General features: G+C 41.0%; 1 protein-coding gene across 1 annotated transcript; it reads right to left on the reverse strand.

The window, feature by feature from the left end:
* Positions 1 to 409: 409 nt before the first annotated feature.
* PYM1 (PYM homolog 1, exon junction complex associated factor) lies at positions 410 to 18,537 on the reverse strand. Its single transcript, XM_032874416.1, has 3 exons — positions 18,432 to 18,537; positions 1,716 to 1,809; positions 410 to 1,321 (listed from the first exon to the last, which is right to left on the reverse strand). Exons 1-3 carry the CDS (start codon positions 18,463 to 18,465, stop codon positions 838 to 840), a joined length of 612 nt encoding a protein of 203 aa, XP_032730307.1. The 5' UTR covers positions 18,466 to 18,537; the 3' UTR covers positions 410 to 837.
* Positions 18,538 to 18,708: the final 171 nt, after the last annotated feature.

Raw genomic sequence — 18,708 nt, forward strand, 5'->3', positions numbered from 1 at the left:
ATACAGAAATCAGTGTTGCTAATTTAGTCATACACTCATAATTCTTAAAAATTTAAAGAAATAGGGGTGCCTGGGTGGCTCAGTTGGTTGAGCGTCTGCCTTTGAATCAGATCATGATCCTGGAGTCCCAGGATCAAGCCCCATGTCGGGCTCCCTGCTCAGCGGGCAGTCTGTTTCTGCTTCTCCCTCTCCCTCTGCTCCTCTCCCCGCTCATGCTTGTGCTCTCTATGTGTCTCTCTCGCAAATAAATAAGCTTTCAAAAAATTTTAAAAATTAAAAGGAATATTACTCCCAACACTTGTCTTCTAGTACCAAACTGAAGAAGATAAAACACCTACTAGAAGCCTAGATGCTGAAAAGAGAGGGACAAAGTCAGATATGTTGCCTACTTTTTATTCTGTTCTTTAAAAAAAAAAAAAAAAAAAAAAAAGGAGGTGAGGAATGGAGGGAGAAATAACCCATAAACACTGTGAACAGGAACCAAGACTCCAAGACTTGGGTGTACTCCCCCTATCCTCGACCTCAGTTCTCCAAGAGTCCCACCCACCCAATTCTCTTTTAAACAAGACACCCAAATCAGCAGCAAAGGTACCTGGGGTAGTCACTGAGATTTTCAACACTGGGAATGGGAGGGAGAAAGTCCAAAAAATAGGAGTTGGGAAGAAGAGGGAAGGAATGACGGCGAGGCTAGGCTCTGGAGGACGGAGTTGGACCGTGAGAGGTGGAACTGAGTCAGTATGGGGGGTTCCCCCTCCTGACTGCTGCTGCCCATATTCCCCAGGACCCCAGAAAGCCCCATGGTTTGTTCTGCAGTCCATTCCCTACTCCCCAAAGGCCTCACAGGCCCAGCTCCAAGTCCTCGAGCTCCTCCTCTAGCGCCCTCCTCCTCGCTAGCTTCTCCAGCTGCTCTTTGCTGGGCTGGCTGATCTCCCCAGCCTGGATCCGCTGCTGCAGCTCTTCTACCTGCCGAAGCTTCTTCTTTAGGTTCTTTATCTTCTTGGCCTTCTCAGTGGTGACAGCTGAGTCAGGCTGGTCAGAGGAAGCTGTAGGGGCTGCCCGGGAGCCCTGCAGAGCACTGGGGACTTGGGCAGTCTCTCCCAAAGACACCTTATCGAGAGTCCGGCTCAAGGCCTCTGCCTCCCCCTTCTCCTGCTGTTGCCGCCGCTTCTCCTTCCGCTTCAGGTTGCGTTTGGCTGTCTTGGAGAGGCCCGGTTCCCCTCCTTCAGGCCTGGATGGGGTGACAGGAGCAGTGGCCTCGGGGCTCAGACCTGGGGGCAGTTCTGGTTTACTCTTGAAAAACTTCACATACTTGTTCTCATACCTGCAGGGAAGAGAGGTCAACAGTTTCAAAGAAACACTGACTTCTGGAGCCCTTTTCTTAACCTTCTAATCACTTCATCCATTTCACTTTCTTGCTTCCTTCCTCTCCTGTGGTCCCTTTCCAATTTCCCCCTGTTCTGCAGTCTGTGGGAGGGTCTCCAGGTCTCAAAGTTCTCTCTATCTAAATGCTGTTTGGAGGTTCCAAAGAACAGAAGCCACAGGAACGAGACTAGGCACTTTAAACCCCCTCACTCATTCCTGAATCCCAGCACCCTCTCTTCTTCTTTCTCAGATAGTTGCTCCTTCCTTCCGTTTCCTAGGGTCTTGGGATCAGGAGATTCTTCTTTTCTGTAGGGACCCCATTAAGTACCCCCTCCTCACGCCTAACCACGCACACTGGGACCTCCTCCTGGGGCACATAGCCTTCTTTCACCCTCCGTTGCTTGCGCCAGGTCCCGTCAGGTCGTTGTGTTGAAGCGATGTACTTGCCTGCAATGAGAGAATTAAGTTAAGCAGTTATTCTTCCTAATTTTCAAATATTTCTGAATCTGAAAGAATCCATGAATGCACACAGCTGTCCTCAGCCCCCATCCAGCCACTAAATGCAACCATGAAGACGTCCTTTTCTCTCATCAACCTTCAATTCCCCATCTCATCATTATTCATTGAGTAACCAAACACTGTATCATACACCAATCCTGTACCCAGGAGTTTCTTTCTTTTTTCTTTTTTTTTTTAAAGGATTTTATTCATTCACTTGAGAGAGTGAAGAGAACATGCACGTCAGGGGAAGGACAGAGAGAATCTTTAAGCAGACTCTGTGCTGGGCGCAGAGCCCGATGTGGGGTTCGGTCTCACTACCCTGAGATCATGACCTGAGCCAAAACCAACAGTTGAACACTTAACCGACTGAGCCACCCAGGTGCCCCAAGAGTTTCTATTTTTACACTATCTTCTATTTTTAATTTGCTGGCAAGATAGGACAGGCAGAGAAGAGGAGTTTAAGAAAGAAAAAAAACACAAGACAATACCATGGGGGCACCCAATAACTGAGTAAAAAGCCAAAACGGGCAAAAACAAGAACTATAGGAAGCAGAAATGACTGGAGATGTAGAGAGGGTAAGTTTAATTAAAATGGGCCATGAAAAACAGGTCAACTTTTAAGGATCCATACTTCACATGTAAAAGCACCAGTACATAAGGATATATGTAAAGGATCTTTGTTGCTGCGTAACTTAAAATAGGAAAAACTGAAAGCAACTTGTCTGGCCATCAACGGATGAATGCCTGAATACATACAGACCATCCACATGATGGAACACCATGCTGTTACGAGAAAGAGTGTCAGATATAAATGCGCTCACTCTGGCTTGAATGGTGCTTATGATATACTAAGTGAAAAAGCAAGTTGCAGGGCAATGTATAGAGAGTAATTATCCTTAAAGTTTTTTCTTTCAGAATCCCTTCCACTCTTATTTTGTAATATTATCCATTTTACTATGCAATATTAAAAAAACAAAAAACAGGGGTGCCTTGGTGGCTCAGTGGGTTAAGCCTCTGCTTTCGGCTTGGGTCATGATCTCAGGGTCCTGGGATCGAGCCCCGCATGGGGCTCTCTGCTCAGCAGGGAGCCTGCTTCCCCCTCTCTCTCTGCCTGCCTCTCTGCCTACTTATGATCTCTCTCTGTGTGTCAAATAAAGAAATAAAATCTTTAAAAAAAAACAAAACACAGCAGTGCCTGGGTGGCTCAGTTGGTCAAGTGTCCAACTCTTGGGTTTGGTTCAAGTCATGCTCTCAGGGCCATGGGATGGAGCCATGTGTCAGGCTCCATGCTCAGCAGAGAGTCTGCTTGAGATTCTCTCCCTCTGCTCCCCTCCAAATAAATAAATATATCTTAAAACAAAACAAAACAAAACAAATAGGGTGCCTGAGTGGCACAGTCAGTTAAGCATCCAACCCTTGGTTTTGGCTCGGGTGGCAGTCTGGGGGTCAAGAGATTGAGACCCTACATCAGGCTCAAAGCTCAGCTTAGAGTCTGCTTGAGGTTGTCTCTTCCTCTGCCCCTCCTGGTCATGGTCTCTCTCTCTTTAAAATAAATAAATAAATCTTAAAAAAAAATTCATTAATCTGATCAGAAAAGTCTTTACTGGGAAGCTGTCAAGCTCACAGTGGCAAATACAAGTTTTCCAGAATTCTTATTTTTACTTGAAGGCTTGAATTTTACCACTAGCAACAAAGAGTGTCAGTTGTTTTCCTTGAAATGACAAGCTCACTTCCTTCCTTTCAGGAAAATGCCTAGCAGATACCCAGTTCTCAATTATGAGTTTGTCAGCGGTTTTTTTATGTAAAAATGGTGTTCCACGGAAAGGAAGCCTGTTTAGCTTGCAACTTATGGACAACTGTGCCAGTGCTTTTCCTTAAGACCCCACCTTACTTCAATATGCAGCCAAGTGTTTCATCCTCCCTTCCCATTTAGTCCACAGAGAACGTTAAAAAGATGAGGAACTTTCAGTTATAAAACGAGTAAGTTCTGGGGAATCTAAGCATGGTAACCATCCTTATCAGAGAACCGTAAGGTATACTTCATAGTTGCTATGAGAGTAGACCTTAACAACAACAAAATGGTAATTTTGTGAAGGATGTGATAACTAACCTTATTGTGGTAAACATTTCACAATACATACATGTATCATATCATTACATTGCATACCTTAAACCTACACAATGTTCTATGTCAAATATATTTCAATAAAGCTGGAAAAAAGTAAAAAGATGTGTATTCAAGGGCCAGGGTTTAACAAAATTTGTAAATCTTAGTGTATAATCAAGGCTATTCTTAAGTGAAACTGGCCTTATTTACTGCAAGCATGTGGCAGTGAAGAGCACAGTGAGTGGGAGTTGGTATACCCACCTTGATTAGTGCCATGGTACCAGCAGTTTTATCCACCTATGCTTTTGTACCCTCAGAGCAAATGTCAACCCAGAAAAAAAAAAAAGGACAACTAACATCTTAGTATATAATAAAAATAATTATGCTTGCAGACCTCTTGAAACTGTCTTAGGGAACCCCCAAGGGTCCTGGACAACACTGTTGAGAACTGCTGGTGTAAGGTACACTCCCAATCTTGTTGGGGCACGGAGCAGCACTTAACAGTCCATTCAGTTTACACACAGGGGCAAGGAGAAAGGTGTGGAAGGACACATACCAAAGATACCAAGCCTTTAATGCTGGTTATCTTAAGAGGGGCAACCTGGAAGAAGAGGTAATAGAAACCATTAACCATTTATATATATACTTTCTGTCCTCATAGATACCTTTATTTATACCATTAGTATGTCTTTAAAAATCTTATATATACACATATATCTTATATTATGTGTTGTGTTGGTTTTTTTTGTTTTGTTTTTTAAGTAGGCTCCACATCCTACATGGGGCTTGAACTCACAACCCTGAGAGGAAATCACATGCTCCATCAATTAAACCAGCCTGGCGCCCCATACATTACTTTTTTTTTTTTTCTTTTTAAGTATTACTTTTGTAAAAAGAAAGATTTGTAAAAGAAAAGTAAAGAGTCAAGCCTAGAGGCGCTTGGGCGGTTCAGTAGGTTAAGCATCTGCCTCTGGCTCAGGTTATGATCCTAGGGTCCTAGGATTGAGCCCTAACCCCATGTCAGGCTTTCTGCTCAGTGGGAAGCCTGTTTCTCCCCCTCTCGTTACTTGCTGCTCCCCTGCTTGTGCTCCCCCTCTATCAAATAATAAAATCTTTTTTAAAAAGTCAAGTTTAGGTCTTTACATATGGATTATATATTGTTCCATGAATTGGCTTTTTGTTCAAAATGCAAATATCATTAATTAACTAAAACTAAAAAAAAATTGTTAAAGAAAATGGGTAAGATCTGACAAGTAGAAGAGACAGGACAAAGAACAAGCAAGCAAAGAAAGTCATGGATGTGGAAAGGCACATGGAGTATTTAGAGAACAGAAAGAGGAGTCCGGGTGAATCAGACAGTTCATGTTAGGGCATAAGAAAAAAATGGGGCCAGATCTTGGAAAGCCTTCAACACAAAATCAAGGAATTTAAGGTTTACCTGGTGAATAAAAGAAAGGCACTGAGGATATTTTTTGCTTAAATGCAACAGTTTAAAGAGAAGAGTATAAACTGAAGAATGAAAAAGCTGAGGCTTCGTGGGGGGAGGACTGACTGGAGCTGGGCTTTAAAGAAAGAGACAAACTCACATAAGTAAACAAGGAGGCAGAATGGATTCAAACTAGATGCTCATCCTAAAACAAATGCACACGTGGGAACGGAGATGGCATGTTCAGGACATGGTGGCTGAGTCAGAGGGCTGGTGTAAAGCTAATGAGCGGGGGATGTTCAGACCTTGAAACGCCAGCTAAGGAGTTTAATATCTGGTACATGGCATGCATTCAATAAACATTTGTCCAATGAATGACTCTTTTATCCAAAGCAGTGTTTTAGGGCAATTAATCCAGCAGGATGAAAAGGTGAATTGGCAAGGGAAAACCCTGGAGACTCAGGAAACCAGTTAGGGGGGGAAAGGGTGCGATAACCCTGGCATGAGAGAAAGAACTGGCTAAAACAGTGAAAAGGGAAAGGGAGAGACCGCCAGACAGATCTATTAGCAAAGAATCCACAACACCTGGGAAGTCACTGATAGGGGAGGGGTAAACGGCTAAAGCAAAAAATAATTCAACACATTTAGTAATTCCAACCTTGAGAATACAGCATAAGGAAATACTTCCAACAGTAAAAAACAAAAACAGAAAAAGAAGAAAGGGAGAGGTAATCATGGGTAAATTATGGCATTATCTATAAAGAACTAAAAATTAAAAACAAACTTCAAGTCCAGGTATACAGGAACAGTATAGAATACATCCAATAAAAATGATAATAGGGGCACCTGGTTGGCTCAGTCAGAAGTGTGTACTCTTGATCTCGGGGTGGCAAGTTCAAGTCCCATATTGGATGTACAGATTACTTAAAAATAAATAAATAAACTTTAAAGAGACATGATGTAATTTTAACGAATGATAATAAAATTTTAAATCACATAATGTGACATAATATGAAACACAATGAAACTATATAAATATACCATGATTTCAATTATTAAGTATGTTTTGTATATTTTTAAGTTTAGAAAAGAATGTGCAATATGAAAAGTTGTCGGGTGATTAGATTATAAATAATCTTTTATTTTTAAAGATTTATTTATTTGTCAGAGAGAGAGAGAGAGACAGGCAGAGGAGGAAGCAGGCTCCCGGGTGAGCAAGGAGCCCAATGTGGTACTCATCACAGGATGCTGGGATCATGACCTTATCTGAAGATGGACAGTTAACCCACTGAGCCACCCAGGCATCCCATAATCTTTCTTTCTAAGAATGCCCATTAATATTGTTATATTGTAGGGGTTTTTTTTTTTTAAGATTTATTTATTTATTTATAGAGAGAGAAAGAGAGCATGAGAGGGGAGAGGGTCAGAGGGAGAAGCAGACTCATGGCTGAGCAGGGAGCCCAATGTGGGACTGGATCCCGGGACTCTGGGATCATGACCTGAGCTGAAGGCAGTCACTTAACCAACTGAGCCACCCAGGTGCCCATATTGTAGGTTTTAAAAATCTCTCATTTTGGGGTGCCTGGGTGGCTCGGTCATTAAGCCTCTGCCTTTGGCTCAGGTCATGATCAGATCAAAAGCGTACAACTTTTGATCTTGGGATTGTGAGTTCAAGCCCCATGCTGGGTGTGGAAATAACTTAAAATCTTTTTTTCTAAACTTTATATTCATTTGAGGTTTGTTTTTTTTGAGATTTGAGAGAGAAAGAGCATGCAAGAGCAGGGGATGGGGGAGGGGGAGAGGGAGAAATGGACTCCCTGCTGAGCAGGTGCCTAAACAGGGTTGGGGAGAGGGGGGCATCTTCATCCCAGGACCCTGAGAACATGGCCTGAGCCTAAGGCAGATGCTTAAACAACTGAGTCACCCAGGAGCCCCCCAAATAAAATCTTTTTTTAAAAATCTCATTTTAGGTTTCAAACCTAAATGGTTTGGAGAACAGGTACACAACAGAGAGTGAAATTACTTTTGACCCCTGGTGATTTAAAAAGATTCTGTGGAGGACACAGACCTGTTGTAATCTTTGCAAGATGAGAGGATTTAGACAGGGAACGGTGAATGTGGTTACGAGAAAGGGAAGTATTTTAGGCATGCGGGACTAGGCAAAGGGCAAATCAAACTAGTCAGGACTCTGCTTAAAATTCTGGACTCCTATTGCCTTCAGGGTCTTTACATGGAGGATGGGACTACAAAAAAGGCCTTGCTAGTCTCCTCTCTCAGCACTTAGTCACTTACACTCTGCTCCAGCCACTGAATATTTATTCACTAATCTTACTAGACCTGTGTCTCTATTTTCTATGCATTTTTGCTTTTGCTTCCTTTGGCCTGGAATAGATTTTCCTTGATTCTTATCTTAGTTAATTCCTATTTGGTCTTTAAAGGTCAAGTTCAAGTATATACTCCTCAGTGAAGTCTTCCCCGACCTTCCCATCCCAAGCCAGGTTAAAAGTAGCCCTTTGTGCAACACCTTGGTGCACAGCACCTGTTTTGGCCTTTATCATGCTCTAATGTTTAACATAATTGCATTCTTCCCTGAGAGCAGAGACTTTGTCTTTGATCTCTGAGGCAAATGGACTAGTCTATAGAAGGCTGTAATTAATTCGGATTAATAAATAAAGATGGGCGCCTGCCTGGCTCAGTTGGTAGACCATGTGATTCTTGATCTTGGGGTTGCAAGTTCAAGCCCAACACTGGGTACAAAGATTACTTAAAAATAAAATCTTAAAAAAAAAAAAAAAAAACTCTTTTAAAAAAATAAGTAAATTTAAGCATCATACTAGAGAACAAGAACCTAGTATACTTTGGGCAAAAAGCACATGTATTGGGAAAAGAGACTAGAAGTAAATTAGTCAGAATATGGAAAGTATCCAATCTCTCTTGAGTTTGGACTTAAGCTTCAGACTGTGGGAGAACACTGAAGGCCAAAAGCAGAGTACACAGGATCTGCTCAAAGCAGTGCTTAAGGATTAACCTCAAAATGTATAATAGAAACTAAAAGTAGAATAAATGAAAATAATAGTCACCACAGAGAAAAACTGATTTAGATCATCTCTATGGGTACTGAAAGGAAAATGAAAGAGAAATTCATTATGAAGAAGTCAATAGGGCCAAAAGACTGCCAAGATTTGAATTAGAGAGACAAGGTAATTGAAACTGCTATAATGGGTTTAATCTGGTGCTTTTCACGTGTATTCTCTTATTTTTTACAACATACCTGTGGGTAAATTGGGCATATGGTAATATTTATTCACACATGGATTTTAAATGTTTATTGAGCACTGGGTGTTGTGCCAGGCACTGTAACAGCAGTTAGGGATACAACAATGAACAAAGCATGCAAGGGTCCTGCCTTTTTGTACCATGCATTCTAGTGAGGAAGAAAGGTAATAAAAAAGACCACAGGGGCGCCTGGGTGGCTCAGTGGTTAAAGCCTCTGCCTTCGGCTCAGGTCATGATCTCAGTGTCCTGGGATCGAGTCCCACATCGGGCTCTCTGCTAAGCAGGGAGCCTGCCTCCTCCTGTCTCTCTCTGTCTGCCTCTCTGCCTACTTGTGATCTGTCTGTCAAATAAATAAATTAAAAAAAAAAAAATCTAAAAAAAAAAAAGACCGCAAATAAACTAATTACAGTATCACTTGTGAATGTGCAAAATTTAGAGGATAAAAATCACTGATCCAATACCTGAAACTAATACAACACTGTAAATTATACTGGAATTAAAACAAACAACAAAAAACCACAAAGAAAGTCTAGAGAAGATGACAACTTTGTGAAAATAAGTAATTCAATTCTAGACAGGCAGTGTTTTATGTGAAATTAAGGAGGAAAGGACAATACTCAAAACATATATTTAAGATAACTGCACAAAGATTATAGTTCAAGTCTTAAGACAAGTAGCAATGGAACGTGAGTAAAGACATGGCAGAAGCTTCTTGAATGGCCATCCTAACTGGAAGCCCTGAGATGCAGATGCCCGTTATCACAAAGGAGAACCTATTTTATGTCCTCTTGGTTCCATTCTCTGTCCTTCATGTCCTTTCATTCAGAGGTAAAGTGAAAATGAAGGGAGTGGTTTGGAGATTCCTACCCCTAGAACTCGAAACCAAGTGCAGGCTATCAGGATCGTCAGGTAGCCCCCTTGAGAATGTCAGAACCACAGATTAGGGATTGCTACCATAAGAACATGGTAAATTCAGCTATTCTCCCACATCCGCTGTTTTGTAATCCTTAATCTGTTGCCTTAAACTGTAAAAGGGCCTTATTTGGGGGGGTGGCAGGAACACAGTGAAGAAACATAACAGAAAACAAGGCCTGGGAGAACTCTAAGGCGTTAGGTTGAAGCGACTGTTCAATCCCTATGACCTGTTTGAATAAAGAAGATCTGTGTGACAAATCTGAGCCTGGGGATGATCTTAGGGCCAAGAATTATAACACAAAGATGTGGTTTCTAAAACCTGGGGAAAATACAGAAAGATAAGATCCAATATGGAGAAATGACCTTGGAAAAACGGTCATGATGATCTTCCTCAAGAAAGAAAAGGTGTCAGCAGTCACAGAAAACAACTGTAGGAGAGCAGAACCAGGACAGTGTTATGCCATGGAGACCAAAAGAGTTTTAAGGGCAGCTGATTAAGGGTATTAAATAATGCACAGAGATTAAGGAAAAGGAAAACTGATAAAAAGAAAAATTGGCAGTTTGGAAATTTCTAGTTATCTTTAAGAATATAGCTTCAGAAAAGTAGAGTAGTCAGAAACCAGACTACATATTTATTAAAAAGATAAACACTTACTGAAAGCTTCCTATGAGAAAAGTATCCTAGTAAGTGCTACAGGGATTATCAAGAGGGAGTAAAATGGTCCCTATTTTAAAGCAATTTGGACTCCTGGGTGGTTCAGTCGGTTAAGCGGTTGCCTTTGGGTCAGGTCATGATCCCAGGGTTTGGGACTGAGCCCCACGTCGGGCTCTTTGCACAGCAGGGAGCCTGCTTCTCCTTCTCCCTCTGCCTGCTGCCCACCCCCGCTGCTTGTGCTCTTTCTCTGTCAAATAAATAAATAAAATCTTTTAAAAAAAAATCAAGCAATTTACAGTCTAAGGAAGAGGGTGGACAAGTTAGGTAAGGACTAAAACAAAAATATAAACATCTTAGGTATCTTAAGAGACACTGATACATACTGGTACCAGATTTCAACAGACTAAATAATCATACTGTGTTTGATGGGGGAAGATGACAGAAAATCAGGAGAATCTCAGGGACCCAACCTTAAATACTAGGTAGTAGTAGTAGTAGTAACAATAACAAATCAGTGGCTGATATTTCTGTGGGCAGAGAAAGGAAGGGAAAAGGCCTAAAAGGAGTAACAACAAGCAAAATCATAGCAGTGGAAAACTCACAGTATGCTAAGAACAGTTAGGAAAGAGCATTTATTAATAAGTGGCTCCACTGCATCAGAAACTTTACATATATTACTCTATTGAATCTAGACATTGGGTAGATATTATCATCTACAGCTAAGATTAAGAGTCCTTAAGAGGTTAAAGATGGGTCCAAGATCACAAAGGCACAATGCTATTCTACCTGTCTTACACCACATAGCCCAGTTTCACTGGGAATTATAGGCAGATACCTAGTATGTGATGATACTATACTGAAAAGTGGCTGGCACTCATATTAAAGAGTAGCATCTAAGAGCAAATGGTATATATGTAAATTTCACGGTCAATTCCAAAAAGAGAGTAGCAGCTACCAAAGGATGAGAAATTTAATAGCTTGTCCAAAGTTATGGTCAGTAAGTTACAGAATTCAAACCCAGGCTATGCTCCAAAAGCTGTACATTTTACACTACTACTGCATATTGTGTTATAAATGAAAAAGATACAAAAATGTTCAATCTCACTAATAATAAAAGAAAAAATATAAAACAATAAAATAAAATTTCCATTTGTCAGAGTAGTAGAATTTTTGAAGATAAGAACATCAGTGTGGTCAAAGATGTCATTAAATCAGCATAGTCATATACTGCTGGTGATAAAACCCTTTAGAAAGCAATATGGCTAACACAGAAAGACAATAAAGGTAGTCCTATCGTTTCCAAGCATTTCCCAAAGCTTTTGTTATATAAAATACTATCTCCATATGATATTAATAAAAGTTACCCCCCAAAATCATTAAATAAGTTTGGCCAATTATGGGCTAAACATAGGAAAGCAATTTTGTTTTTATCGGCAAGACTTAATGTGTTCTTATTCACGTGACTATTCACAATGGGAGTGTGATTTACAGTTTTCCCAAATTTATTTGACCAGAGGAACCTTATTTATTTATTTGCTATTTATTTTGTTTTTACTTATTTTGTAGCATATCTTATAGGACTACTAAGCATTCCGAGGATCATATTTTGGGAAATATAGCTATTTGCTTTGATCCCAATTATATAAAATATAAATAAGCTACATAGGTACACAGAAAAACTAAAAGGAATTGTAATTATAGTTATCTTTGGGTTCTAGAATTATCAAATATGTGTGTAACTTGTATTTTTATACTGCTTAAAAAACATTTTCCAAGGTTCCTACAATCAATATGAATTAACTCTATAATTAATAATAAATCAATAAATGCTTATTCCCTGTAACCCAGTAATTCTATTTCTGGGAACTCAATCCTAAGAAAATAACCCCAAATGCAGGCAAAAAATTATGCACAAAAATATTCACAGAATTCTTCTAACAAAAATACTGGAAACAATCTAAAGTTCAGTAACAGGGATGACTGCGTGGCTCAATCAGTTAAATGTCTGCCTTTGGCTCAGGTCAGGGTCCTGGGATCCAGTCCCACATCAGGCTCTTTGCTCAGCACAGAGCCTGCTTCTCCCTCTGCTCTTTCCCCCGCTCATGTTTTCTCTCTTTCTCTGACAAATAAATAAAATCTTTAAAAATAAATAAATAAAATAAAATAAAAGTTCACTAACAGAAGAAACATAAGAGAAAGCGCATGCCCAAGCAATAAAACACTCTGCCAATATTTTAAAAAATTATAGTTTACAAAGAATTTCTAATAGCAAGGAAAAATATTTATAGCATAAGATTAAATGAAAAGGCAAAATATAATTATATATACCATCTAATTAAAAAATGTGTTAAAGGGGCACCTGGGTGGCTCAGTGGGTTAAGCCTCTGCCTTCAGCTCAGGTCATGGTCTCAGGGTCCTGGGATCGAGCCCCGCATTGGACTCTCTGTTCAGCAGGGAGCCTGCTTCCCCCTCTCTCTCTGCCTGCCTCTCTGCCTACTTGTGATCTCTCTCTGTCAAATAAAATAAATAAAATCTTAAAAAAATAAAATAAAATAAAAATTTTAAAAAATGTTTTAAAAATGCACAGAAAAGGGGCACCTGGGTGGCTCAGTGGGTTAAGTCTCTGCCTTCTGCTCAGGTCATAATCTCAGGGTCCTGGGATCAAGACCGCATCAGGCTCTCTGCTCAGCAGAGAGCCTGCTTCCTCCTCTCTCTCTCTGCCTCTCTGCCTACTTGTGATCTCTGTCAAGTGAATAAATAAAATCTTAAAAAAAAAAAAAATGCACAGACGGGCACCTGGGTGGCTCAGTGGGTTAAGCCTCTGCCTTCGGCTCAGGTCATGATCCCAGCGTACTGGGATGGAGCCCCATATCAGGTTCTCTACTCTGCCGGAAGCCTGCTTCTCCTTCTCCCACTCCCCCTGCTTGTAATCCCTCTCTTGCTGTGTCTCTCTCTGTCAAATAAATAAATAAAATCTTTTTTTAAAAATGCACAGAAAAAATAAAGATCAGAAGGATATGTTCCAAATTAAACAGGAGACTCTGGGTGAATGATTTATATTGAACAAAAATTACATAAGTAAATCTGTACTTAAGGAACAGTAATCTGGCAACAGTGTGTCATATGAACTGGAACAGAGAGAGAGAGAGAGAGAGACTGGAGATAGGACAACTATTTAGGAGGTCACAGCAATATTTTCAGGATAAAGGAAAATGGAATTTTATCAAGGTTGAAGAAGGACTCAAGTACTATGCTTGATACTTTGGATATATAATCTCTTCTGATCCATATAATAATCCTTACAAACAGTAATACTTACAGAACCATTTGCTGGGCACTTTGTATGTGCCAGAAATGTATATCCTTTCATTTAAATTTTAATTCTCACAATAATACTATGTGGTAGGAGTTATTATTCCAATTTCATTGATGAGTGCTTGCTTTGGCAACACATATACCAATTTCATTGATGAGAAAACTAAAGCTTAGATTCCTAAGGTTTAAAATTCCCAAGGCCATGTACCTGACAAGTATTGAAGATGGGATAAGGATATCGGCAGTAGGAACAGAAGAATGACATTTTGACAACTAGTGTATGGCAGGGAATGGGGAAAGAGAAGAATAAAAGATGATGCAACAAATAAAACAAAAATACCTAGTGCTCTGATCTTGGTTTCTTGATACTATTCTCCAGTAAAAGGAATAGGGGCTCCTTGGAGAATGGCTGATTCTAGGACTGGGACAGGAAATAAAAAGATGAGCCTGGAGCATCTTCTAGGCCAGAAAGTAAGAAAGAGTTAAAAAAACAAAAACAAAAACCTACACTGTTGGGGGTATGTCAAAGGGACACAGGGCCAACTGAAATTTTCCAATGTCCAAAGCTGGAACATTTGAGCAATAAAATAAATAGTGGATTATAACCCAAAGTCCATATTGCTATAAATAAATGATTGAATAAATAAATGGAGAAGAGATAAATCTGCAGAAAAATTCCAAATAACATGTGTAAATACTTCATCCTTAAGGAAGGAAGTGTAACTTCCCTCTTTACGGGCCATGAATAGAGACTTCTATCTCAAGTGCAGTATGAAAAAGATAAGGGAAATAAGGGTAACTTTACTGTGGAGAAACCTTACAAACACTACTTCAGCCAAGTGATCATGGTCAGTATCAACAGTAAAAAAATTGTTATGATAGGTACCCCTGACATGATGAAAATGTCACTTTTCCTCTGAGGTTGTACACCAAAAACACATAACCCCAGTCTAATCATGAGAAAAACATCAGACAAATTCCAAAAGAGAGGCATCCTATAAAATACTTGACTAGTATTCCTCAAAACTATCAAGGTCATCAAAAACAAGGAAAAAAGTCTGAGAAACTGTTCACAGCCAAAAGGAGCTTAAGGAGACGTGAAAACTAAAAGCAATGTGGTATCTGGGATGGGAACCTGGAATGGAAAAGAAAGTTAGGTGAAAACTAAGGAACTCTGAATAATGTACAGACTATAATTAATAATGTATCAGGGGCACCTGGGTAGCTCACTCGGTTAAGCAGTTGTCTTTGGCTCAGGTCATGACCCTAGGGTTCTGGGACAGAACCCATCAGGCCCCTTGCTCAGCAGGGAGCCTGATTCTCTCTCTGCCTGCCACTCCCTCTGCTTGTGCTCTCTTCCTTTCTCTGACAAATAAATAAAATCTTAAAAAAAAAAAAAAAGTATCAGTATCAGTTCATTAATTGTAATAATGGCACTGTACTGATGTAAGATGTTAATAATAGGACAAACTGAGTGTAACATATATGGGAATTGTATCATCTTCCCAAGTTTTCTATAAATCTAATACTGTTCTAAAAAGTAAAGTCTATTTAAAATTAAAAAGGGTGGGACGCCTGGGTGGCTCAGTGGGTTAGGCCTCTGCCTTCGGCTCGGGTCATGATCTCGGGGTCCTGGGATCGAGTCCCGCATCGGGCTCTCTGCTCAGCGGGGAGCCTGCTTCCCCTTCTCTCTCTCTGCCTGCCTCTCTGCCTGCTTGTGATCTCTGTCTGTCAAATAAATAAATAAAATCTTTAAAAAAAAAAATAAATAAAAAATAAAAAATAAATAAAATTAAAAAGGGTGATGGTGAAAAAGTTGATCTTGGTTTGGCTAAGTGTCATTAACAGAAATAAGGAAGGAAAAAAATACATTGATTTTGGGCAGACTGACTGTAAGGTATGACAGTATATTTAAGAATGAAAGTTATTCGCCCACCAATTAGAAAAGAGAATAGGCGACCAGGAAAAGAGGGTGGCACTAGAAACAAAACTAAAGAATTAAGGGACAAATAAGCAGTAAGGAAATGAAAACATTATGTGGAGACCTGTTATTCAAGAAATCAGGCTGTGAACAGGAAAGAAATGATAGGCCTTGACTTTTCAATGAAACAGAAAGTTGGGGGGTGGTGGAGAGTGACGCCATCTGCCATAAGAGAGAAAATTAGAAGGGAGGGTCACAGAATGCTGGAAAAGGTTGGGGGAAAGAGCCATGACAGAATGTAAGCAAAGGAAAAAGAACTGGAGAGAAGCCAGGATCTTGATAGAAATTAACACTAAGTTTTATTATACTGAATGTGCTAGTTTTGTGCTTTTTCTCTAGCCATGTGCTATGGCCTAGACATTAGAAGCCAAGAAAATAGGTGATGGGTATGACTCAAGATAACAAAAGTGCTTGCTAAGTATAGATCAAAATAAATGAAGAAAAGCAATGAAGATAGTATCAAAGTGGCTAGTCACCAAGAGCAGCATCAAAGGTAGTCATGAAGGTACTGGTAGATGTAATGAAATGGGAAAGGTCAAGAACCGAAGAAGGGCAAAAAGCAGATTCTGTGGATACCAGAAACAGGTATGTGAAATAGGATGTGAAAAAGGTAACTGGTACGGAGGCTAAAGTAAGTGATGGAGAGCACCTAAAGGGGAAGAAGTGTCACAGAGGAGGTCCCGATTACAGTGATTCTGCTGTGCAGCTACTTTTTTCTTATAAGAATTTATTCATTTATATGAGAGAGAGAAAGCAAGCACTGGGAGGAGCAGCGGGAGAGCAACAAGCAGACTGTGCTGAGCCCAAAGCCTGATGCCAGGCTGGATCTCACAGACACTGAGACCACCACCTGAGCTGAAACCAAGAGTGGGACACATAACAGATTGAGCCAGCCAGTCGCCCCTGATGTGCAGCTACTTTAAAAATACAAAGAAGGGGTGCCTGGGTGGTTCAGTTGGTTAAGAGACCGACTCTTGATGTCAGCTCAGGTCTTGATCTCAGGGTTGTGAGTCCAAGCTTCAAGTTAAGCTCCACACTGAGCAAGACCTACTTAAGGAAAAAAAAAAAAAAAATACAAATGACAGTCAACCATCTTGTGCTGAGGAACTATAAGATCAGAGTATTCCAAAGATGCTGGAGACACTGAGAATAAGAGCAAGAAACACTGGAGGAAAAAGTGTGATGCAACAAGGTCTGGGCCCTTGTGGGCAATAAATGATGGCCCTGAGGTTTTAGAGAAAACGCTATAATTGCATGGCGATACCTTCCATAAAGATTAGAGAGACCGTGGTAGGTTAATGATCTAGAAATAGTAAGAGAAAGCAAAAAAGCAGTGTGATTCCTTCTTCTACACAGCCCCAGAGAATAGAAGATACCTCTTAGTAGGAGGGTAGGGTGAAACGTGGTTCCTGGATTTTCATGAAATCAGTTTAAAAAGAAAATAGTTGGACGCCTGGGTGGCTCAGTCGGTTAAGCCGCTGCCTTCGGCTCAGGTCATGATCCCAGAGTCCTAGGATGAAGTCCCACATGGGAGTGGAGAGCCTGCTTCTCTCTCTGCCTCTGCCTGCCACTCTGCCTGCTTGTGCGTGCTCGCTCGCTCTCTCTCTCTGACAAATAAATAAATGTTTTTAAAAATCTTAAAAAGAAAATAGTTAAAAATAAAGAAAAGTGTACTGGACAATGAGTAATATTTTCAAAGCACACATTAAAAGGAGCCAGTAGATGAAGGACCCACTGAGTAGAGAACTGGAGAAGAGAGGTTCTGTGTACCGCTTTGAAATGTGAGGCTGGGGAGAAACAGCAGAGTCCTAAAATACCATAGGAGAGGTGGGCTGAGATGTAAGGAACATGCAAGGTAGCAGAGCAAGAAGCATAAAGGGCACATTTTAAAACACAGCATACACAGTGTCAGTTCTATAGAAGATGCGCATACACAGTGAAGGCTACAAAAAACAGTTAACACCTTGCCTTGTAGATTTTATAAATTGCTTTCACATATGCTATCTTATTTGATCGTCACTACGTAGATATTCCTATGCACATTTTTCTAAAGATGAGGAAATTAGGATGGGACAAAACCAGAATGAAAACACTGATTTCAGTTTTCAACACATAAACTTCCATACACAATGGACACTTCAGCACCTCAATCAGCCAGGCCAGAAATTCTTCTCTAACCAGAAGTAACAATGGATTCTATGAATTTGTCAGAGGGCTTGAGAGGCCACACTAGACACCTCCTGTTTGCCTTCTTCCTTCTCAGATCCCTCAACTTTTATCACCATCACCACCAGAGAAAACACAGAAGAGTGATGCCATCAGGAAGAAAACTCAAGCTGAAAGTTATATTAGGTTCTTCTTCCCTTCACACCTCTGAACCTCAGTGACCCAAAAATGAAAACGAGGAAGAGAATGGAAAAAGCATTATATAGCAATAAAGAGGTCTTTAACAGATACAACTTCGAGAAAGAGAATCAAAACGAAGCTGGGGTAGGGCAGGAGGCAGGTACAGCAGATAGATGGGGGAGGGGAACAGAGAAGGAAAAGCTGGAATTGGAGGGAACTGAGCGTGTAGGAGCTCCCAAGACTGGAGAAACCAAGAGATAGGGGATCGCCAGCTACTGGAGAAAAGCTAAGGGCCCATGAGGGTTCTGGAGCAGGGACTTCCACTGAAGGACCCCAGGGTTTGGGTGACCGGAAGCAGAGACCCCTAAACACGAGACCAGAAGGGGGCGCAGGTGACACCCCATAGGAGAGAATGAATGGGGAAGGCGGTCCGGAGGGCGGGGCAAAAGGAGGGGCCCCGGGATGGGCGGGGCACAGACCCCTTTCCACGTCCGAACCCCTGCCCCGAGAGCCCGGGGAGAAGCGGCTCCGCGCCTCCCGCACTCACCGCCGGTCTCGTCAGTTACATAGGGAGTCGCCATCTTGAAAACGCAAACCACTTCCGGCGTGAGCGGGCTGGGGTCCCGCCCCCCTCCCCACCGGAAGTGGAGTCCCGCTCATAGCCAGACACCATTTTAGTCTTAAAGGGAGAGTACACCATTTCGTAAGGAGGTGGAGGAGGCAAAAGGTAGAAGAAGCTAAAGACTTCAATAAATAAAAGCCGTAGTCTCTGTTACTGCCACGGATATCAATATTGGGTGCCTGCTCCGTGTAAAGCAGTCCTC

Source organism: Lontra canadensis, unplaced genomic scaffold, assembly GCF_010015895.1.
Source record: "Lontra canadensis isolate GAN:19392208 unplaced genomic scaffold, GSC_riverotter_1.0 scaffold53, whole genome shotgun sequence".
NCBI classification, from domain to species: domain Eukaryota; kingdom Metazoa; phylum Chordata; class Mammalia; order Carnivora; family Mustelidae; genus Lontra; species Lontra canadensis.